Below are 24,593 nucleotides of genomic sequence, written 5' to 3' on the forward strand. Positions count from 1 at the left end.
CTGGTGTGGAGGTTAAGCAAGCTATTGTCCAGAGTTGCAGCGTGGGGCCCATGATTAGAATAGGCACTGAGGCGAGAATTGTCAGGTCCGAGGAAATTGAGCCCAAGACCCGCCGAGGCGGGAATTGAACCCTGGTCCAAGGTCAGAACTCTGCATCAGGGTCAGCCGCTCTAACCATTGAGCCACACTCCTCCACTCCCAAGGTCCTTAACTACCTAGAGGGTTCCCTTGTTGTCATATAACCAATAGTCTGTCTGCAGCACTGATTGTGCCACCCACTTAAGTAGCACTCTAAACATATCTCAGGTCTGCCATTGCAGACTGAGTGTGTGCCGTTTTAAACTGCCATTTCGACCTAGCAAGGGCAGCAGGTCGAGGGCAGCCAAGACCCGAGCCAGAGTCAACATCTTTAACTGCTCTTTCCAGAGGTAGCGGTTGACGTTCCTGTGATCCAAGATGGGGAGCAGGCCCCCTTTCTCCTTCTTGGGGACCAGAAAGTAGTGGGAATAACAACCACATCCTACTTCTGGCCCAGGAACGCGCTCAATGGCCCCCTTGGCCAAGAGGCCTGTGACTTCCTGTTGGAGAAGCAGAAAGTGATCCCCCAACATGCGGTGAACTGTGGTGGTATGGCTGGGGGCAGACTCTAAGGGGAGGGAGTAGCCCCTTCGGACAATTTGCAGCACCCACCTGTCCGAAGAGACAGAACGCCAGTAGAGGTGGTGATGGCAAATCCTGCCACCCGCCGGCATGGGGTGCACCCCAAAGCGCGGACTAGGGAGGTTTTGAGGCGGATGCTGTGGGAGCAGAAGTGGACTGTCCGACACGTTGGCCCCCTGTCCTGCCACAACGGGAACCACATCCGCAGCCGCGATTAGGTTGGTTCTGCGCAGGCTTTTGGCTGAACAAACCTTTTGGGGCACCCCTTCCGTGGCTACGAAATGAACGAAAAGCAGACGGGGTTGGGCGTGTGGTGGAGAGACCCAAGGACTTGGCAGTAGCCCAGGAGTCCTAAAAACGCTCCAGCGCACTATCTGCTTTATCGTCAAACAGGCAGGTACCATCAAAAGGGAACTCTGAACATCCCCTGAAAACCCAGTGGACCGTAACCAGGCGGGACGACGGAGGGCCACTGTGGTGGAAATCGCCCTACCCAACGAGTACACTGTGTCTAGTCCACACCAGATGGCGAACTTTGTTGCATCTTTCCACTCAGCCACAGCGTGGGAAAGTACTGCCCGACCTTTCTCCGGACACCGAAGCAGCGTCTGCGCAACCGTGTCCCACACAGCCTGGGAGTAGCGGCCCAAGAGGCATTCGGTATTCAACGACCGCAGCCCTAAGCTGGCAGAGGAAAACAGTTTCTTGCCAAACTGTACCAGCTTCTTAGATTCCTTATCCGGCGGGGGGGTAGAGAATGCGCTTTGGGAGGTGGAGGCTTGGATGACCAGGCTCACCGGAGTTGGGGGAGTCGTAAAAAATGCATGGTCAACCAGGGCCGGGCGATGATGCCTGGCCACGTTCTTATCCACAGGGACGCCCGTGGCTGGTCTAGACCAGGTGCCCATTAACACATCTGTTAACGCCGAATTGAACAGTAGCAGAGGCTCCATAGAGTTTGCCGTCGGCTGAAGGACTTCAGTGAGGAGGTAAGTTTATAGAGTTACCATAGGCAGGTCAAGGGCCTCAGCTGCTCTACGGAGCACCACAGTGTATGTGGTGCTCTCCTCCAAAGCCACAGCAGGATGGAAAGGAAACCAGACTCAGAGGAGAGGTCAAGGCCACCTGCATCCTCCTACTCTTCTGCCCTCTCCTGCTCCGACTCGCACTGCCGTGCACGAGGGTCCTCAAACCCCTCCCAGTCGTCCCCCTCCTCCACTGCCTGAGACACAGGTTGCGGCGGCAGGGGAGGGACAGGGTAATATAAATGGTCCAACGGCACCAAGAACAGTGCAGATCTGGCTCCATATCCCGGTAAGGGTCCTAACCCAGAGCAAGGTCGGAGGTGGTACAAAAGGAACCCATTGTGTCCGGAAACCCGGGCAAGGTCGGAGGTGGTACAAACGGAACCCATTGTGTCACCGGGAACGGAGCAGTGGTGGCGCCGGAGCCGCCAGTGACGGACCCTACGGCGCCAATAGCAGAGCCGGCGGAAAGGGAGGCCCCTCAGGTGGGACCGGGGGAGGGGGGGGGGGGGGGCCCGTAGGCGTGTCGGCAGAAGCCTGAGGCCTGAAAAAGGCGGTCCATGGCAGCAAGAAAATCTTGCTAATGGGCCAGAGTCGCCAACAGACCCATTTAAGGTGGGTAGACCGCAGGAATCACAGGCTCCAACGGAGCCGCGGGGGAGGTAACCCCGGCTCCCTCATCCACGTCCGGAGACAGACGGGGGGACGTCAAAGAGTGTAAGCGCATCTTCGACTTCTTCTTCTTATGACTTCTCTTACTAGATTCAGAGTGTGAGGAGTTCGAACCCGAGAAGCGATAATGATGGCTCTGCGGTCAATACCCTGATCGACCCCTGGATCTCGAACGCCGAGTAGATGACTGCCGGGCCTCTAGGAACTTACGGGACCTCTGCCGTAAGGCTTTCGGAGCCATGGCCAGACAGTCGGAACATGACCGGGAGTCATGGCGTCGCCCTAAACAGTGAGACAGACGCCAAAGGGGTCGGCCACTGACATCGTACGGTGACAGGCCCCACAGGATTTAAACCCAGGCATCCCTACGTGGCACCATGAGTAATAGACTCAAAACAGTGGAGAAAAAAAATGTCTCAAAAAAGTTAGTAAAAAAGTGACTAGGGTACGTGCTCTAACCGGATCTGCGCTTGCTGGCGCGGTAAAAGAAAGAACTGACGTTAGCGTGCATGGGTGGCGCCTAAGTAGTCTCTGTGATGTCATCTCGGCATATATGATGCCAGCAACGGATGCAGAGCCGCACAACGCCACCTTCCGACGCTCAGGGGTACTGCTGACGAAAAACTTTCCGGATCCAGTCTGACGCCTGGGGATATTCTATGGTAAGTAATCTATCACTAACGGGTCTCTTTCAGATCCTTCTTTTCACCCCTCGGGTAGGTCCCGGACAGCGCGGAGAACAGGGTGTAATGTTCTTATATAGTAGGACATATACAATATAATATGATAAAATTATTTGAGCGCACGTTCACCAGGGGTTTCTTGGCGCTTAGGCAGAGATGCATTGACAACTGCAATGAAAGATAATTAGTTGTAAGCCTGAGAAAAAAGCCACGTCTTAAGGGATTTCCTAAACTGAGGATAGGAAGGAACTAGACGCAGTGCTGGGGGAGGGTGTTCCAGAAGTGAGGAGCCAGGGACGAGAATCTTAGTCCACCATGTTTTTTCAGTTTGAAAGAGCAAGGAGTCAGTAGGCTCAGACTGGATGAACGTAGCTCGCGAGAGGGGGGATATCGCTGTATTCTAGTGGCAATAAAAACAGGTCCATGGGAGGACAAGGCTCTGTGGATCAGGCTGCCAAGTTTGAAGAGGCTGTGCTGGCTCACCGGGAGCCAGTGCAAACTCTTAAGCAAGGGTTTCGCGTGATGGAATTTCTGCTGGACTTAAACAAGCCTAGCGGCTTGCTTCTGTACCATTTGTAACCAGTGCGATTGGTATGCAGGGATTCTGGCGTACAGGGAATTGGCGTAATCAATATGCAACATTACTAAGGCCAGAGTAACTTTGATGAGAGCCTCAAAGGATAGGAATCTGCTTATTTTCAGAATTCTTCGCAGGTGGAAGCAAGCGGAAACCACTGAATTTATCTGGGGCTTCATGGTGAGGTCACTGCTAATTGTGACACCTAAACTTTTGACCGTGCTGACTGGGGAGGGTGGACATCCCAAAGAACGGGGCCAGAAGTTTGAGTTCCAAGAGTTAGCTGAGGACCCAGTAACAATCAACTCCGTCTTATCAGGGTTGAGCTTTAACTGGTTTGAGTTCATCCAGTTGCTTATGAAGTTCATGGTCGATTTAAAGTTCTCCATAGAGGAGGGTGATGAATCAATAGTTAAAGCAAGCTGGAGGTCATCAGCATAATTAAAAGTAACTACATCTCTCTTTCCAAGCTCTTAAAAGAAGAGGGGAGAGAAAAGAGCCCTGCTGGACCCCGCCGATCAGTCTTTTTTCTCAGAGGAAAAATTGGATAGACGAACCACTTGGTAGCGGTCATTGAGAAAAGAGATGATACATCTTAGTGGGGGCCCCAGAACACTCGACCAACAAGTTGTGGTCGACTGTCGAAAGCTGCCGACAGATACAGTAGATGCCTCCGTCAGCCCCCTTTCGGAGTTCGTCGTGAACAACCAGAACAATGGACTCAGTAGAATGTTCGGGCCTAAAGCCAGCTTAATGAGTCTAAATGATGGTAGTGTTCCACAAATGTGCTAAGGTATTTACCTACAAAGGCCTCCAAGATTTTAGCCAGAAAGGGTAGCAGAGATATGGGGCGGAAGTTGGTAAGCACGAGGGGGGCAGAGCCTGTGTTTATTAGGATAGGAGCAACTACCCCTATCTTGAAGAGGTTAGGGACAGTGCCCGTGATGAGGGAGTTGTTGAGGAGCGATAAGGGAGGTTCCGGAATGTGGAGAAAGACCTCCCGGGCAATATGAGGAGGGCAAAGGTCCAACGGGGAGCCTGAGCGAACCCTTTTGAGGAGGGAAAAGAAAACCTCCTGAGTGAGTGGTGGAATAAGATCAAGGTGGAGAGGATTACGATAGACACAACCGGGATCAGGGGATGAGGTGGCCGTGGGGATGCTGGCTTTGTATTGAAAATTTTGTCTAACATAAGTATTAAGAGAGTCACAGAGGGATTGTGATTAAGAGGGTTTAACAGTGATACGGTCAGGTTTTACGAGTTCCTCCACGATGGAGAAGAAATTAGTTACTTACCTGTACACTATAGTTCTCCAGTATTATCTTTCATAGATTCACATGCTTGTATCTTCCCCGTCGTCATGGTGGGAGTCTCACGGCAACAGAATGACCAAAGCAGTATCATAGAGAAGAAAACTGCATAGAAAAACCCCATAGGGACTGTAGTATTTGGTAACCAGACCTCCTCATTGTTTGGTCCAAAAATCAGCCAATCAGCATTGCTGCCCTGCCCTCACACTCCCCAGCAGAAGCTTCCTGCCTCAGATTTCCGTCCGAGTGAGAGACATGGATAAATACCGAGAACAGGTTCTGCCTGAGTAACGGGGAGGCGGGCGGGCGGGCGCATGTGAATCTATGAAAGATAATACTGGAGAATTATAGTGTACAGGTAACTAATTCCTTCTCCAGTATTACATCTTTCATAGATTCACATGCTTGTATCAGAGTAGTAAGCAGTGCTCACAAAATTTGCAGCGTTTCCAGGATAGAACCCAGAAGGAAGCTCTGCAGTAAAGCAATGTTAGAACATGATCTAAAATACACAAGTCAGATAAGAATAAAAACCATATTCTCTTTAAAATATATTGTGTAAGTTCTTGAAAGAAACATAATAGAACAATCTATAACAATAGTATACTATATAAGCAGATATATATATATGCAAACATATATCAATGTACTGTATAGAAAAATTAACAGATAATCAAATTATACCTTACTGAAATAGATGTTTCAGAGCAGCTTGTCCCACTGCCGTGTCCTCTTTCCACGCAGTGTCCAGACAGTAGTGCTTGGTAAATGAATGCACACTCTTGCACGTCGCTGCTCTGCAGATGTCGGGTAGCGGCACTCCTGCAAACAAGGCCATCGATGTCGCCATCTTCCTTGTGGAATGGGCATTCACTTTGGAAAAGAGCGGCTTTCCCGCTTTTTCATGACATTTCAAGATAGCCGATTAAATCCATCTGGCGATACTTAGTCTTGACAGAGGGAGGCCTCTCCTTTGTCCTTCAAATGCGATAAACAATTGCTTGCATTTGCGAAATGTCTTTGTTCGTTCAATGTAGAACTTCAAACATCTAGCAATGTCCAAAGAGTGTAAAGCTCTTTCTGCTTCAGATGAGGGATTGCTGAAAAAGGTAGGCAAAAACAATAGGCTCGTTGAGGTGAAAAGACGTAGGGACTTTGGGTATAAACGTTGGATTTGTCCTTAATATAACCTGTCCTGGCGAAATTGTAAAAAGGGCTCTTCCACTGAAAAGGCTTGAATTTCGCTAACCCTCCTTGCTGATGTTAGGGCAAGCGGCAGGGCTGTCTTCCACAATAGGAACTGTAAGTCTGTTTTGTGTATAGGCTCGAAAGGCGGCCTCATAAGTTGTGATAGGACTGTATTGGTGCCATGGCACTGGCGGGCGCCGAATGGGCGGAATAACTCTAAAAAGTCCTCTAATAAACTCCTTTATTAGCCTGGAAGACCAGAGAGAGGGCTCGTTTGGCTTTCTCCTGAAGCGTGATATTGCTGCCAAGTGTACCTACACCGAGGCATGTGACAGACCTGCCTTAGATAACGACAACAGGTAAGGTAGAATACCTTCGGGGTGTACTGTTAACGGGTGTAAGTTTTGACTGTCACACCAGTGGCAGAATCAAGTCTATTTTGCTGCATATGTCTTGTTGGTTGACATAGCTCTGGCTTGCGACAGAATATGTCTGCAGTCTTGTGGAATGTTTAAGTCTTGGAATTCCCGCTCATGAGGTTCCATGAGGACAATTTTAGCGATTGTAGGTCCGGATGCAGAATCTGACCGTCTTTCATGGAAATGAGGTTCCGGAATGTCGGAAGCTGGACTTTGATGCCCTTTGACATCTGTAGCAGTTCTGAAAATCATGCCTGCCTCGGCCAGGTTGGTGCTATCAGTATGACATGACACGGTTCTAACCTCATTTTGGGAAGTACTCGCGGTATTAATGGAAACGGAGGGAACGCGTAGACAAACCTTCCCGTCCAGTCCATGTGGAATGCATTTCCCCTGGAATCTTGATGAGGGTACCTGGACGCAAACTGGACGCACTTTGAATTGTCTCTGGTTGCGAACAAGTCTAATGTGGGAGTGCCCCACCTTCAAAACAGTTTGTGAAGCTGAGTGTCGTGCAGTTCCCACTCGTGCGTCACGTTCGATGTGCGACTCAGGTCATCTGCCCGTGTGTTGAGGATGCCCTGTATATGTTGCACCTGAATTGAAATGCCGTGGTTTATCAGCCATTTCCAGATTCTTTGCGCCAACGCCGACAGTTGTTTGGATATTGTTCCACCCTGTTTTAGCAGATAAAACAGTCGTGGTGCTGTCCGTTTGAATAAGCACCGACGAGTGTCGTATCCTGGGTAGGAAGGCTTGAAGCCCCAGAAACACCGCTTTGAGTTCTAACATGTTTATGTGAAGCTGTGCTTCCCAGTCTGACCAGAGGCCCTGAATCTCCAGCTCTTGAAGGTGCGCGCCCCATCCTTGCAACGAGGCGTCCGTTGTGATCACGTAATCGTGATCTTGAGGTACAAAGTTCAAGCCCTGATGGAAGTTCTTCTGAACCTTCCACCATGACATGGCCACCTTCATACGGTTCGTGATGGTGATCCGATCCTCGAAGGTTCCTTTGGACTGAACCAACTGCTCGCCCAGTTGTTCCTGCAAAGGTCTCATTCGAAGACGGCAATTTGGCACCAGTGGGATGCAGGATGATATCATCCCCAACATGGATTTGTACATTCTCACAGAAGTGAACCTTTTTGTCTGAAGGGTCGTTGCTAGACCCATTATCTTTCTCATTCGGTCTTCGGAAGGATAAGCTTTTACTGCCTTGGTGCATATCCATGCCCCTAAGAAGTGGATGCCCTGGGCTGGAGTAAGTGAGGATTTCTCCAAGTTGGTCCTTAGTCCCAAGCGCTGAAATAGCCGAATGCAGCACTGAAGAGACCTTGTTGTTTCTCTGAATGATGGACCTGTCACCAGCCAGTCGTCCAGATATGGGTAAATGTAATGCCCTTGCAATCTTAAATGGGCCGCCACCGGGGCCATGCATTTGGTGAACACCCTCGGGCCGATTTGAGGCCGAATGGAAGGACCTTGAATTGAAAATGGCGACTCTCCACAATGAATCTTAAATATTTTCTGTGCTTCTGATGAATTGGAATATGGAAGTACGCATCCATGAGATCCAAAGACGCCATGTAGTCTTTCTCCTTCAACATTTGGAGGATCTCTTGTAATGAGAGCATTCTGAAGGGAATCTTTTTTATGTATTGATTCAGATCCCTCAAATCCAATACCTATCTCCATTTCAGGGTTTGTTTCTTTTTGATGAGGAAGAAATGCGAATAGAAGCCTTTCTCTCTGAGATGTTGCGGCACTTCTTCTATGGCTCCCTTTTGCAGAAGCGAATGGACTTCCTTCTGCAACTCCTGACGATGTTGGTTGAGCCTGAACACCAGGGGATGATCTGGTGGCATTTCTACAAATTCTAGGGTATGACCTCTGCTTATGACGTCTAAAACCCATTTGTCTGATGTTATGGACATCCAGTTGTTGAAGTATTGAGACAGATAGTGGTCGTTTTCCGGGATCTGCTGTGTGGGGAGCGCCGGCCTGAAATCATTGACGTCTGTTAGACTGTTGACTCTTCCCTCTGGTGTTTGAATTGCCCCTAGACTGCTGCTGGTAAGAGGAGTTGGAGGGCCTGTACTGGGTGTTTGGATTGTATTGTCGATATCCCTGTTGGTTATAAGGCTGATATCTGTTGGTCTGATATGAGGATCTCTGATTAAATTGACCTCTTGCACCCCTTTTACGAAAGGACTGAAACCGTCCTTGTTGAAGAGACCTCAGCGCTCTAGCAGTATCTGTGTCAGATTTGATGCCTTGTAGCGCTTCGTCTATATGTTTCCCAAATAAATTTTCGCCATCGAATGGCAGATCTACAATTTTTGCCTGCACCTCCGGACGGAACGAGGTTGTTTCAAGCCAACCTTGTCTGCGAAGCGAAACTGCCCCAGCCATCTGTCTGAAAGCCATAGATGAAACGTCCATGGCGATGTCAATTGATTCAGCAGCAGACTTTGCTCCGTCTTTGAGTATAGCCGCCGCTTCCTCCTTCCTATCGTCTGGTAGCGCAGACAGTATGGGTGCCAGATCTGACCACATTTGCCTGTTGAAACGGCTAATAAGGGCCATAGCATTGGCTGCTTTAATAGTAGAGGCAGCCATGACCGCAAACCTCTTACCGGCACCGTCCATTCTCCGACCTTCTTTGTCTGGTGGCACAAAGGAAGTAGCCACCGGGTTCTTAGAATTCCTCTGCGCCGCCTGCGTCACAACTGACTCCGGTCTGGGGTGTCCTATTAGACAGGCTGCAGCAGACTCTGGCGCTCTATACTTTTTTTCGATTCTTGGAACAGAAACCGCTATGGAAGCCGGTGTCTTTAAAATTTTTAGGCCCTCTTCCCAAACGTGAGGGATAATCTGTATCGAGCGAGTCGTTTTCCTGGCATCATCCTTGAAATCATACAAGAAACATTCCGTTTCTTTAACTTCCATATCCAAATTAAATCTCTTAGCCACCTTCTCCATTATGTCATGGAACCCTCCGATGTCTTGAGGAGGAGAGGTGGATGGCAGCGGGGTAGGTGACGGGGCCGATGGCAAAATGTACTCATTCCATTCCTGCCCCGTAGCATCATGTACAAGCTCCCTTTCAGGTTGATCATCCTCGTCGGATTCCGTTAGGTCATCCCTTATTGTTATCACTGGCGGTGATCTCACCCCCTGCTCCTGAGAGGTTGATTGTGTCATTGGAGGTTGCGATGAAGCCACCGGCGTAGATGATTGATGGGAGTTTGCCTCCGGAAAACGACGGTAGTACTCGTTTATCATGAACCTGAGGTCAGATACAAGAGACACAGGTATGGAAACTGTCTCCTGTCGCTCTTCCTCTCATGACTCCTCTTGTTGCTCTTCTTCCTCATTATAATCACATGTTTCATGGAAAGACTCATATCTAGAAGACTGAGCTCTGTCCTTGAAGGAAAATACCTCTTCTTCGTCTGTGTCCTGGCTCTTTATTTTGAGCTGTGAAGGGCTGTAGGCAGCACCTGAGGACTCCTCTCCATCTGAGTCTTGTTCCAATAAAGAAGATGGGGGTAAAGGTGAAATCTGCGTCCTTGATGTGAATTCCGCAGATTCGCTGATAGTCGCCGAACCCCTGGACGACTGAAATGACCGAATAGAAATCATAGTCTTCGACTGTGGCGATTTAAAAGCCTTTGCCGTTGAAAGTATGATTTTCGTCGACTGTGCCGTCGACGACGCGGTCACCGTCGTCGGAGCTGTCGGCACCAAAGCCGTCGTCGACGAGGCCCCCGTCGACATCCTCGTCGTCGAGCCTTTCGTCGACGATGTCGTCGTCGACGTGGTCACGTAGACGCTGCTTTAGATCCTATCGTCGACGAAGCCGTCGTCGTTGAAAAAGTCGTCGTCGACGGTGAAGTCGTCGACGGAGCTGAAGATTTTTCCACAGATTTTGTAGTAGAAGCTAGGGAACTGGTCGACGGAGCAGACCCTGTCCCTTTCAGACCTGACCGCTTCTTCAGAGGAGTAATAGGGAGAGCAGACGCTGCTTTCTCTTTAGATTTACTCTTCTTAGGCTCCACTTTCTCCTCAGAAATAGAGGCCTTTCTCTTTTTAGGTGTCATTTTAGAAGATTCCTCCCCAGAATCTGAGTCTGATGTGGCCTTCTTCTTCTGAAGCCATAACAGCAAACGAGCCTCTCTGTCTCAGAGTTTTGACAGAAAAGGTTCTACAATATTTACAATCCTTAGCTACATGCTTAGGATGAAGACAGTATAGGCAGTCCTTGTGTGGATCTTCAGAGTAAAGCCTGTCCTTCCCACAGGATCTGCAAGGCCTGAACAGCCTCTTTTTAGAGCTTTCAGCCATAATGAAGAAAATAGGTACACACAATACCTTAATCCAGTAGACAAGACAGTAGAAGTAGAAGGTCAATAGTTCACTCAGGAACAGTAAACTGAGCAGAGCTCAGGGAGACTCCTTTCTCACACGAAGGCGGTTGGAAATCTGAGGCAGGAAGCTTCTGCTGGGGAGTGTGAGGGCAGGGCAGCAATGCTGATTGGCTGATTTTTGGACCAAACAATGAGGAGGTCTGGTTACCAAATACTACAGTCCCTATGGGGTTTTTCTATGCAGTTTTCTTCTCTATGATACTGCTTTGGTCATTCGGTTACCGTGAGACTCCCACCATGACGACGGGGAAGATAAAAGCATGTGAATCTATGAAAGATGTAATACTGGAGAAGATGTATTTAGCTTTGTTAGTGGATTCCAGGATTTTCAGAGAAAAATAATCTTATTTGGCTCTGAGAATGGCACTTTTGTAGTCTGTAAGGGCTGATATTGATATAAAGATGGATTTTTTGATGGGACATTAGTCCTGTCTCCACTTGTGCTCAGTTTGGCGCAAGGCAAGTTTCTTGTCCTTGAGAATGTTAGTAAACCAACGCTGGGGGTTATGGGGCCTCTTGTTGTTAAACGTTCTCAGAGGAGCCAGGTTATTTCTCGCCAAGGCCAACCAGGCATTGATGTTTTCTGCCTGAGTATGCGGCGAGGCCGGATGGCCCGTGGACTGAGAGGTACAAGGAGGAAGCTAATTGGGAACAAAATGTTCGGATATCTATCCGGCTCCAGTTCCTGACCGTGGAGTAGCTTTGATGACTAAGGGATTAGCCATGGAAAAAGAAATAAGGTTGTGATCAGACCATATGCAGGGAGTGATTAGTAGGTCAGTGATATCGAGATTGGAAGTCCAGGCCAGATCCAGAATATGTCCTTTCATGTGGGTGGCTTCTTTGTTGTGCTGAGTGAAGTTAATTCCTATCAACAAATCAGTAAAGTTTGCCGAGCAAGAGCTTTCTCACAAATCATGTGGCCAATAGTTAAAGTCGCCAATGAACAATACTCTGGCATGGCTAATAGCCAACTCCGCAATCAAATTACCGAATAATTGAGAGAAATTGGGCATGTGGAGAGGAGGCCTGTAAAATAACGCACAGGTAAATGAGGAGCCATTGGATTCGAGCTTAAAAAGGAGACTGTTCACAGAGGGGATTATTGATATGGTTAGAGAAGTAAATTTGTGTGACTGAGATAATGGCTGCAACCTCACCCCCCACCTTACTCTGAAGCCTGTTGGCCTGGAGGGTATAGTTGTTGTCCGGGATAGCAGATAAGATGTCAGGGGTGGATTCAGCTGTTAGCCAGGTTTCTGATAAAAGGAGTATGTCAGGCTTAAAAGTGTCAAGGAGACAGAAGATCTCTAATTGATGCTTAACCATCGAGCGGGTGTTGAGGTACCAAATGGACAAATTGTCCTGACTTATTCTGGCGAGAGGGGTGGGAGTTTTAGGGAGAACGCCCCTCTCACTTGTCGGTGGCGTGTGATCAGGAGGATTGGTAATAAGTCTACAGGCGGTGTTTTTGCAGGGCAGAATCCCTAGTTTATCTTTGTTACTCCTAGTGTCTGGGTTGAAGGCCCACTCCCCCTGAAGGGAGTTAAGCACAACTGAGGAGTAACGGAGAGGAAATTAGGTATAGTGCGTGGCCCCTGGCTCTGGCCGGCCGCGGACTGGCACAGACTAGCTTGCCTTTGGCGCGTCCGCTGCACGGCGGGTAACACATTGGCAGATATAGGCTGCCAGCACGGCGCTAGTCGTGGTGCTCCGCCCCCAACTGCAACGGAAGAGATCCTGTCCACCTGCGTCAGCCTGCACCCTCCACAACAATCGGGAGAGCACCGTGGTGGACCAGGGTGCAGGCGGCAAACAAGACGAAGGGTTCACTTGAAAATCAGAGAAATGTGCAAATGAGCAATAAAGTTTTTTTTTAAAGACGCAATATAAACAATACTATAAGGCTAGCAGTCTGCTATAACTAATGCTGGGCAAAAAAAAACTCACCGAGCCTTACATATACTTTTTAGTTTTACATGTCTTATTAGAGAAAAATACTCAAATTTGTTTTCCACTACTGCAAGACCTACCTGTCCTATAGTATAACATACCTTATTACATTTCCTAAGTGTTATTTCCAAATGAGAACAGATAAGCGGTTTAGTGTCTCTGGAATTGTAATGAAAAGTTCCAACTTCTAGTAAAGTGGACTATCCTTTACAATTTTGAAAACGTCACTTTTAGGTATTTTAAGAAAACAAGATTTTCTAAGGAGTCACTTTAGTACCTATTTTATTGCTAAATAAGTTAGTCTAGTCATGTAAATCTTTTATTAAATTAATGAAAATGCAAATTATAATAAGGCAAACCAACAAGAAGACATTTTTGTAATTACAAATTTTATTTACTAGACACATTAAAGTATAGCATATGCAATATCACAAATTCAAAAATGGTTCTTTCAATACTAATTTGAACACAAAAAATTAGGGCTTTTGCAGCACATAATTAGTCCTTATTGAGTGTTCATTGTATTCATCACTCCTCAGGGTATAGGTAACCCTCTACTAGATGATAGAAACATCAACAATATTAATCAAAAATAGAAATACAGATAGGTCAGTCTTCTTGCTGTTCAGCAGTCCTTTATTTATATACAGAAAATGTAAAAAAACTTCCAGCACACGATTTGCCGACACGTGCTTCGACTTTTTCCAAGACTTTTTCAAGGCATGAACATTCGATTCAGACGTCACCTTATTGACTGGAGAAAAACATTTGTCATACGAGCTAATGTACAGAGCCGGAATCGCCAGTCTGCTGCTATGCATTCCCACACCAGTTTCGAGTAAACAAGTGGAATCCCGGGCAAAGTTCTGGTATCTGTACAAGGAGTGTAGATGGTTCAGTAAATTTCAAAGCTGGACATGGGCAATCAATTCGCCACTAAACTTCATTAATCTCCTGCTTGAAAAATAATCATATGGACAGGTCCTGCAAGGTATGTGCAGATCCCTGTGCCCGCACCGTTTCAGCGTCCTTATCGACCGTAGACGGTCCCTTTATTTATGAAAATATCGTCCCCGCTGCTATGCGAGCTGAAACCTCACAGTATGCCAAATCATCCTCCCGTCACGATATATGGAGACCTTGTTCGTGCTTAATGGCATTCTCAGTTTGAGATAAGCTCTGTATACAACAACCGTTTCCACCCAGTACAGTCCAACCATGACACGTTGAGACCTTACAAAATCCGTAGGCAGCAACAAAACCGAACGTCTCTATGTTGCCAATTTTCAATACTATAAAATTCATCAACCACACTGACCTAACAGAAGTATTTGTTTCTACAGAGTGATCAATGTCAAACAATATATCAATTAAACAAAATATGCATAAGTAACCAGAAATCCATTCTCTTTCACCAAAAGATGCAAATTCACGTGTGGTTGTTTGTGAAGGCAAAGCTGTCCAAGAGACCATTACCAGGACACAAAAGATGTCAGAATGGCCCAGAGGAACAAAACCCTAAGATGACTAAAAAGAAAGAAAACATCCCAAAAAAATTGTACGCCAGAGAAAGACAAAAATGTTGACCCCTCACGCACAATATGCCATAATATCACAAGTCCCAACTCTATCCAGCCAAATTAAACAAACAATAAAACAGAACACCAAGGTGCCTACTCGCCTACTACATAATAGAAAACATAAATAAAAGTGTATACCCTAGTGCCATTTAAAACTAGTGTAACCTCATAAGTGCTGCGCCCAGTCCAACGGCCGACGGCACCACTACCTCGGGAATGCTGCCGTTGGACGTTCCAACTGCACCTGCGCAATGGAACGTTCAGCACTGGAGCTGGACGTTCCATAGCTGCTAAGGTGAGAAGTCTTTACTGTGATGAAAATAAAGGAAACATCTAATTAGAAAAAGTAAAAATGGTCAATATGTGTCACCAACACCAAAACAAAAATTACCAAAATGAACAGAAGTCAAAATATATTAAAGCTTGTCTGGTCCTTTCATGCTACTCTATGGTACAGATGCACATTTTAAGTAATTTAGGACCAAGAAAAGGGGAACAAAACAAGGTACCAAGACTAAATAAAAACTTACAAGCAGCAACAGCGGTAAAACAAATCTATCAGTCTGTCTGGACCTCGCAGAGTCGAGCTTGGTGAACGAGTCAGAGCAAGGTCACTAAAAATTGCATACCCTGCCCCCTGCGCTCCATATAGAGCTATCAAAACAAAGTCACAACTTCTTGAAATGGAGGGATAAAGTAAAACATTGCTAAAAAGACCATAAATACTAAATCAAGAGGTCACAAAAGGGACCAAACCATTAATTGTAGAAAGCAACAACTAACTGAACCGCCAGAACCGTCCTCCAAAGTGAAGGACGGACAAGCCAAAACGGGGGCGTTCAACAACGTGTAGTTATTAGAAGCCAGTCTTCCGCAGTGCACGCTTTAGACAGATGCAAAGCGAATACAGCGCCATCTTGAAATATAAATAGAACGCTAACAATTTCCATAACAAAGAGTGAAGGACACACAAAGGTCCAACTAAGAGAAACAGAAACAAATATCACTATCTTGTAACGTGACTACCGAAACATGAAATAAAATGAAAAAATTATTTTGGTACATAGGTTGTAGTGAATGCTGTACATCACTAATCTGTCTAAACAGGGGTTTATCCCATTTCAAGGTTTTCAGAATGTGGTAGATGTCAGTTTTTTAGTATAATTTATTTTATCTTGTTTGATTCAGCACCAAAGGTGGCGACACACACCAAACAAGACTGATTGCTGCTCTCTTTGACCTTAAGATGTGAATCCCTGTCAGAGTACCATGCTTGTTTCAGTGAGCGTTTCACCAATCGGTAGGGACAACCCCAGGAAGCCAAATTAGATAGTAGTTTTGGATTCTTTACAATATTCATCCATATGGGTGCAATTACGTTGAATCATAAAAATTGCCCAAACTCAAGTTAATCTTTAAGATTCTGTGGGTGATGACTATTGTACTTTAACAGGGTATTTCTTGCTGAGGGTTTGGTATATAAGCATGTGTATAGGATGCCTGAAACATTTGTTATAATTATATGCACAGAATGAATGAACTACTTGTTGTGTTCTAGAGAAAACTGTAGATTTGATTCTGGTTATTCATCTTTTGATGAAACTTCAATAATTAGGAAAAGGAACCCCTCCAGTTCATCAAAATATAATCAATGTAGCGTAACCATTTTTTAATGTTAACTTTGAAAGGGTTGTTGTCATTATAGATAGTTCTTTTTACAAATGATAACAACCAGAGGTTAGCTATATCTAAAAATTGCTACCATCGAAACACCTTTTACTTGCACATAGAACAACCCATTGAAAGTGAAGTAGTTCCACTTTAGTGCTTTTGTGGCACATTCAATGATGACACTTGTGGGTATTTGATGAGTTCTCTGACAGTTTCAAGAATACAATCTAGTCTTTAAGGCATCACATTGTTGAATTTTCGTATATTTTTTGTTATTTTTGTTACAGAGTTTTATATAGTGCGTACTTGACCCTAATTGGGTATGAGAATGCTTTAGATGGCACCAGTTGCGTTACATGAGGACACCATTTTTTTTGTTAATAACAGGGAGTTTACATGATTTGCCAAGATTCGGAGGATATTCAGCTTCATTGCCGAGACTCAAACAGAGTTCCGGAGATTCAAGGTTGACTGCCCTAGCCGTTAGGAAAACTCCTCTCCCCTATATAGGTTTTCTATGCCCATAGTAACTAGGAAAACATGATTTTCCTCAAACACTTATCCTTCAATCTGTGTAATCACAGCAAGACTATTCCTCGGATAGGATTTGGGAAGGGAAACAAAGGGTTTAATAAAAAAAGTCGAGATTGTGCCAAAGGTCCCGGTGGTTTCCTGTCATCCTTCTGAATTTGGGTAAAGTGTAAAAGGCTGGTCTCACATAATCCTTTTCCTTTAAATACTCAAATTCTTATTGTCTTAACCACATCTCATTTAGGCCTCTAGTTGTTAATTTAAGGATGCAATTTTTGATGTTAGCGGTGGGATCCCTGTTGAGCTTATTATCATTCAAAGGATTGTCAACTTGTCTCAGAGCTTTACTGACATAGGCAAACTTATTCTGCAGCACTATGCCTCCACCTTGACAGCAGATATTATTACGATCCCTCTGTGAGTTGATACGTTTTGAATGCAATGTTTTGAGATTTGGTCAGATTGTATTTCCATATTTCTGTTCTTTGAATAGCAAATCATTTTCTGGTAATATTATATTTTCAAAGGTTGTCATCTCTTTAGACAACATATTGGAAGCAGGATCAATTGTAGAGGGAGAGTCTAGTGGTATCTGGTACAGATAAAGTAGGGTTGTTAGAAAAATAGTACTTTAGTCTAATAGACCTAATGAAATGGAATAGCTCTATCAGAGTAGTAAAAGCATCATTTTTAAGTGACGGTACATAAAAAAAAGCCATAATTGAGAACTTTCAATTCAGTTTGATTTAGCACATGATGATAAATTAAAAATTAGAATAATTTCTGAATTACTAGGAAAAGAATCTACCATTCGTAATATTGGTTCCAGGTTAGTCTGTATCCTGGTGTATATTGGTTTCTGAGCCAAACCTCTTCTCATGTTCCTACCTTGTCCTCTCTGTGGCTTGGGGCCTCGTCCTAAAAAAGATTGGGTTGAGGTAGACGGCTGTGTACTAAAGACAAACCGGTATTGTCTTGACTGAAGTGATCACTATCAGAGTCTGATGCTGTGCCAGAAAACGTGACACAACAGCTTCCCACAACCTTTCACTTGCACATGGTTTCTGCCATCTGTGAGTCTACTCTGCTAAGTGGTGCCACACCAGTCCTAGACCCTTGGGAGTGGGGTTGAGGTTCTCTGCCAGCGTCTGTGGATCCAACGGAACAGACTCATCTCCTCTGCTGTGTGGTGCAAACCTGAGCCGAACAAATGCATCGTTACTGCTGCGTGGACTGGAGCTGCCTCAAAGACCCATATCGCATCCCACATTGCCACTGCAAAATGCACCCAATAACTGCGGCCTCGACGACGACTCCGCATAGCAGTCTCGCACACTGGCGTAACGAAACTCGAGGGGGCCTCCTTGCAAGTCACATGGAGGGGCTCGGCAGCCAGCGTGCTGTGCTGAGGGGGCTCCCTGGAGCTTGGGGCCTCCGTATTGCGGGGGCCTGTGTTACACCCCTGGTCTTGCAGCTCTTCGGTCCCAATGCATCACTCCGACTGCACCCTGTAGCCTAGAAGCCAGATTTCTCATCGCAAGCCCCATCGTCAGGATCCTCGTTGCAGACGCTCACATCGCCGCCTCAAAGCATCTCAGAACCGATGCACCGCTTCAGCTGTTTGACACATCTTCAATGTGGATCCTCGCAATGCTCCGCAAACCAGGATAAGGTACTCTGTTCAGCAGGCCTAACTGGTTACCTGTAGCTGGTTCGCAGTCCATCGCGGTCGGGCAGAACTTGTGACTTTGGCTTTCTAGTTGCACCAGAACTGAACGGAGTTGTCACTTTGTGCTTTTTGGTGCTATTTTTCCAAAAAAAAATTAAACTGCTAATCTCAGGCTCTACTGGTTGGATCGCTGTTTCGGTCTTATTTTATTTATTATAGAAAGTTCAATTTTCCTAAATTGGTGTGGGATGCTTTTTGTGTGGTGTTTTCACTGTATTACTATTTGAAGTGTTGCACCAATACTTTAAACATTGCCTCTAGGTTAAGCCGGACTGCTTTGTGCTAAGCTACCAGAGGGTTGAGCGCAGGTTAATTTAGGATTGGCTTGTGCCTCATCCTGACAAAGATTGTGGCAGCTGATTGAGCAGGGCTCACAACCCAGTCAACCAACAACCCAATTTCTACTTAAAAAAATAAGAAACAGGGTGAAAAGATCATACCATCATCTGATGTCTGATCATGAATTACCTATAGAAGAATTATTCTAAAAAGGATTAACTTTTTGAACACTTTAAATCAAGACTGATATCAATATTCAAAACTGTAAGGCTGCACGCTTGAAAAACTGCAAAGCATGCACACGCACTCCAAACCAAAATGACAATATCCTTCTGAAGAATACCAGAGTGATTTAACTACTGTTAGTTTGAAGAAAATTACTAGGGATCTAAAACTTCACCAAATGGCATAGGGAAGGGTAAATATAACAGAAGGCCATACACAATCTGAGAATGGAGATGTTCTGGATACGTAACAGCCTTACATGATGACCGAAGTGACAGTACACCATCACTGAAAGATTACATTTATCATGCAATGGGAAGCAAAAGCTAGCCATCCCTACTCCACCTAGAGTGGTGCTCCAAACAGTCAGGAACAGGTAGATTGGTGGGCGCTGGATTTAAAATCTGTACAATAGAGCCACCATCAGTTAACTCACTTGCCTAAAAGAGGATGTAAGTATCTTTTGCCCTCAAAATCCCAGTCTAGCAGAGAAGTGTTCAAACGACCAGCAAATTACATGCAGACCAACAGGAATTCTCTAAGAGGAATATAGGGATCTCGAAATATAACTCTAGACTACTGAAAAATATTTAGTGCCTGCCCAATTAAAACAGGCAGGAATCTCTAAGCCATCTTCAAATATCTAAATTCTGACAAATAATTTAACAAAGCGGCTCATATCAACAAAGGTGATTTAGCACAAACCCTACAAAGCCAATGGCTCTACAGATTTGTCGGACAACAAATTACTTACACAAATAAACTAATAGAGCACAGAATTTCTTCACCTATAATGTTACCAATGATCTAAAAACAGAAAAGAGTCAAGCTTCTACAACATTGTTCTCATTTACATTTATTAGCAGGAAAAGTTAACATGACCCTGGATGTAGTCAGTTAACATGTTAAATAAAACCTTTCCGACATGAGATGCAGAAAAGATAAAAAAAAATTGCAAAAGACTATCGGGATTGTACTAAAGTGTGACTAAGCTTGCACAGACTATTTCTTAAAACTATATCGGTCTCACAGCTGGGACGGAGAAATAATGTGACCATGCACTGATGGGCACAGGATATTTTTGTAAGAGATTAACACAACATTTTAGGTATGCTAGAAAAACAGTTTAGAGCAAAACAGCCCCAAAAACATTTGTTGGGATAGGTTGGTTTATTTCTAGATGCTGCAAAGATTATGTCCTCGTACCCTTCAAATATAAGTGTGCTAACCTACTAGGAAAAAGGTAACAGCAGTTCTATCTGTGCAAACAATATGATGAAATATTTAAACGATCACTTGCCTCTAACCATACCACCACAGTAGGGCCATCCCAATGGGCGAACGGTAGACCTTGCCTTCGGGCTTCTTCGAGCAGTTCATGCCTACAATGAGGAGAGGTATTGTTCATGAGGGCTGTTAGGGCAAATTAAAGGCTTTACATTTCACATTGCAGAATACTTACTTTCAATGAACTTTTCTCAGGTTCTTTCTCCAGGAAGCCATAAAAATATACCAATGACGACACTAGATACTTGTATAACTTTTAAAGAACTGAAACAGACTAGATAAGTGTCTTCCAAGAGAAGTGTCTTTGCCGAGAAGATTCTTCTCGGTCTAACAGAGCCCGGAGGTCTACTGAGACCTTGGCACTCATGAAAACAGTCCAGACTGGTTTTTCATTTAGTACCACTCATTTACACTATTATAACCAGCAATTTGATGTAAATTATCTTGTACCTAGTGCACTAAAATACCAACTTAGTTATTTAAAGTGACCATTATAACATTATCCCCCATTTAGCTATTGTCCTAGCTATAATGGACTTTCAAAGCATTTCAGTGGTTGCAAGGAGGTGTTGGTCAAAATGGCTGACCTAGATAAGAAAAAAGGCATTTTCAGAGGCATGTGTAACAGGATATTCGCACAATAATTGGTATGTCCTACTTCATGGCTTCACTCAGCTTGGGGCTACATCAAAGCCAGCGCTCCAAGGCTGAAGGTGGAACACTGCATCAGTACTTTTATCAAGCAGCTGCACAAATCGAGGGAATGTTAATCTATTTTTCCTCTTCAAGCCCACTAAATTTTTATGAATTTCAAGTTGTATTGGTACGACAGGGTTAGTTGAATTTGGGCTTATAAGAAAGGTAGGAAACAGGGAAGAAAACAAGTTACTTACCTGTAACTTTGGTTCTCCAGTATTGTTAACTTTCATAGATTCCCATGCTTTGTATCATTCCCCCTCGCCAGCCTGGGAGCCTCAGTAAATAGAAAATACCATAGCAGTATGTACACAAGAGAAAGAAAGGCCTAGGCCTCATCTCATTTTGCAGCATATCTACCTCTTTTTGTAAAAGAGACCAACATTTAGCAGCAACCAATCAGATTAGCCTCACCCCAGAGAGCCTCAGATTTTCGCAGCCGTTATGTATCATTAACCACTTTTGCTGAAGGCTGAGCTTTCCCAGGGGAGGAGGGTGGGCGCATGGGAATCTATGAAAGTTACCAATACTGGGGAACCAAAGTTACAGGTAAGTAAATTGTTTTCTTGCCCCAGTATTGGAACTTTCATAGATTCCCATGCTTTGTATCAGAGTAGCTAGCAGTAAGTCACCAGTGCAAATTTTGCTACATGGGTATTATAATATCTCTGCATAACCGTCATCAAATGGCAATCATATACCTTTTAACAATACATCAGAAACATTATGTGATACAAAATGTGCAATCATAGGAAGGAGGGATAGAAGGGAAAGCTCACCTCTCATTGGAAAAGATTCCCCAGGACTGCTTGTCCTACTGCCGCTTCGCTCCATATGAAAGAGTCCAGGCAGTAATGCTTTGTGAATGTATGAGCACTGCTCCATGTAGCAACCCTACAAATGTCTTTTATAGGGACTCCAGCGAAGAGAGCTCCCGCTGCTTTCCTGCTGCTTGGTGGCAATAATGAATTTCACTTGAAATCCAGCGTGTGATTCCTTGTTTTGAGAGAGGAAGAGCTTTTCGAGGTGCACTAAAGGCCACAAAAAGTTGAGATAATTTCTTCAAATCCTTTGTGCGTTCAAGATAAAATTTGAGACATCTCTGGACATCTAAAGAATATAGAGACCTTCCTGCAGGGGATGGTGGTCGAGGGTAGAATTACTTTAGAACCACTGGTTCATTCAAATGGAAATCCGAAGGGACCTTTGGACTAAATTTTGGATTGGTCCTTAAAAACAATGTCCTTTTTTAACTGTAGAAAAGGTTCTAAAATGGATAGAGTTTACAACTAGCTGAAGTGAGGGCTAAAAGGAGAGCTAATTTCCAAGACAAAAATTTTAAGTACACCCTCTGGATAGGTTCGAACGGAGGTTTCATGAGATGAGCCAGTATCAGATTGAGATTCCAAGCCGGAAGTGGTGGCCGCACTGGAGGAAAAACCCTGAAAAGACCTTTCAGGAACGGTTTGATAATTCTAGCAGACCAGAGAGAAGAACCAGAAGCTGTTCTTCTGAATCTTAAAATAGCTGCCAGATGTACATTGATGGTAGAATGAGATTTAGCCAGCGATAGAATGTAAGGCAGTATTTGATGAGGAGCTGAAGAGAATGGATGGATGTGTTCACGATGACACAACAGGCAGAAGGAATATGCTACTTACCAGTATGCATCTGTTCTTGGCATGTAGGGCTGGTGACCTTCATATCTGTGCATAGATCGTCGACTAGTGTTGGGTCCGGATGATTGCACATTGTTGTCCTGGAAGAGTCTTCGAAGTATCACGAGATAGGTGGCTCCTCCCCTGGACTACAGTGCGCATGGGCATCCTCTCCATCCCCAGATTGTTTTTTTCTGCCATTGGGTTCGGATGTACTTTCTCGACTCCAGTTCAGAAACTTTGTTATAACTCTTTACTAAGGCCAAAAGGCCTTCGGGGCGTCGGTATTGTCTCGTTCGGTGCCTGTTTTTCTCCAGTTCTTCGAACCGGACGTCGAAGGCAGCTTTTGACTTTCGACACCAAAGGCCCAAACTACGACGACGATGGAATGGAGCCCGTTCAAACGATGCCCCGTCTGCAATTCTAAATACCCGCACATTGATGTGCACCCAGTGTGCAATAAATGTTTATCAGCAGTACTTTGAACTGAAAGTGGCTCTTGGCTACTATGAGGCGTAAATATTTTCTGTGAGCTGGGTGGATTGGAACGGTGAAATGTGTCCTGGAGATCCAGAGTCGCCATATAATCCCCTGGATTTAGAAGACGTAAGATGTCTTGGAGAGACCATTCTAAAAGAGTTTTACGAAATAGGTGTTGAGCTCCGTTAGATCAAAGATTGGGCGTCACTTTCCTTCCTTCTTGTGGACGAGGTAAAACCTGGAAAAGAACCTTCTTCCTCTTTGAGAAAATGGCACTGGTTCTATCGCTCCCTTGGTGAGCAGTTGACAAACTTCGAGACGGAGAAGATGCAGGTGTTCCGATTCTGTGGCGCAAGGAGCTCTGGGAAGTGGAAGGTTTTGGAGTTCTAGTGTATGGCCAAATTGAGCGATATTCAGGACCCACCGATCTGTTATGATCTTGCAGCAATCAAGAAAATGTGTACACCTGCCCCCCATCAGTGTTACAAGGGGTGAAGGACCAGTAGGCAGAGCCAGGAAGCCGCTATTGGCATTTAGAAGTATCTCTCCCTTGACGTCCTTGCCTACCTCTTGAAGATTGGCGAGAGAAAGACTTCGATTGAATTTGCCTTTGAGAGTACTGAGGCTTGAATGATTGAGAGGATTGTGATTAGGAGGAGTAGCAATGTTGATACCCTATATTTAGAGAAACCTTTTCCTCTCGAACCCCGGAAAGGTACTTTTCGATATTGAAGTGTGCCCAAAGATCTTGCCGTCTCGGTATCCTTTTTTAAAGTCTTGTAAAGCATCATCTATATGCTTGCCAAACAGCATATCTCCATCGAGGGGCAGATCCAGAATTTTATTTTGCACCTTCGGGCACAACCAGGTACATCTCAGCCAACCTTGACACCTCAGGACCGCTGAACCTGCCAAGGCACGAAAAGCCGTTGTACCTATGTCCATTGCACAATCTATAATCTCAGATGGAGATCGTTCACCTTCTTCCAGGATCTTTCCCGCTTCCGCTTTGGGACTCACTGGAAGCTGATCAATGAAAGGAGAGGGATCGCACCACATTTGGCGATCATATCGTTCCAAAATTGCTAGTGCGTTAGAGGCCCTAACAAGGAGGCTAGACATAGAGGAAAACCTCTTGCCTACATTGTCCCTGCGCCTGCCCTCTGTCTGACGGTGCATTCAGGGGTGCCGTCGGGTTTCTTGATTTTCTTTGGGTCGCCTGAGAAATAACCGATTCTGGTCTAGGTTGACCAATAAGAGACAGCCGTCGTCGACGCTGTCGTCGACACAGCCATCGTCGACAGCCATCGTCGTCAATTGTGTAGTCGTCGACCCAGCAGTCGTCGTCGACGCCATCGTCGTCGACGCTGCCATCGTCGTCGCCATCGTCGCCGGTGCAATCGTAGTCGCCGGAGTCGAGGAAGAGAGGAGGTTTCAGCTAGACTTCCTCATACCAGCTTATCCTGTTGTAAGTCCCTTCCTCTCCTTTAACCCCATGGCTGCTAAGCGTTTTCCCGTCCTGTGCTGAGTTTTATTGTTT

At 45.3% G+C, this 24,593-nt stretch overlaps 1 protein-coding gene across 10 annotated transcripts in view; it reads right to left on the reverse strand.

Annotated features, from left to right (window-relative positions):
* Window positions 1-24,593, reverse strand: part of PPFIA1 (PPFI scaffold protein A1) — a 922,132-nt gene that overhangs the window by 302,871 nt on the left and 594,668 nt on the right. For all 10 annotated transcript variants that reach the window (XM_086959570.1, XM_086959566.1, XM_086959563.1 and 7 more), the window contains one exon: window positions 20,233-20,314. In XM_086959570.1, the coding sequence (XP_086815696.1) occupies window positions 20,233-20,314 (82 nt within the window). The remainder of the gene's footprint in view (window positions 1-20,232; window positions 20,315-24,593) is intronic.

This window comes from Lissotriton vulgaris, chromosome 2_2, assembly GCF_964263255.1.
Source record: "Lissotriton vulgaris chromosome 2_2, aLisVul1.2, whole genome shotgun sequence".
NCBI lineage: Eukaryota > Metazoa > Chordata > Amphibia > Caudata > Salamandridae > Lissotriton > Lissotriton vulgaris.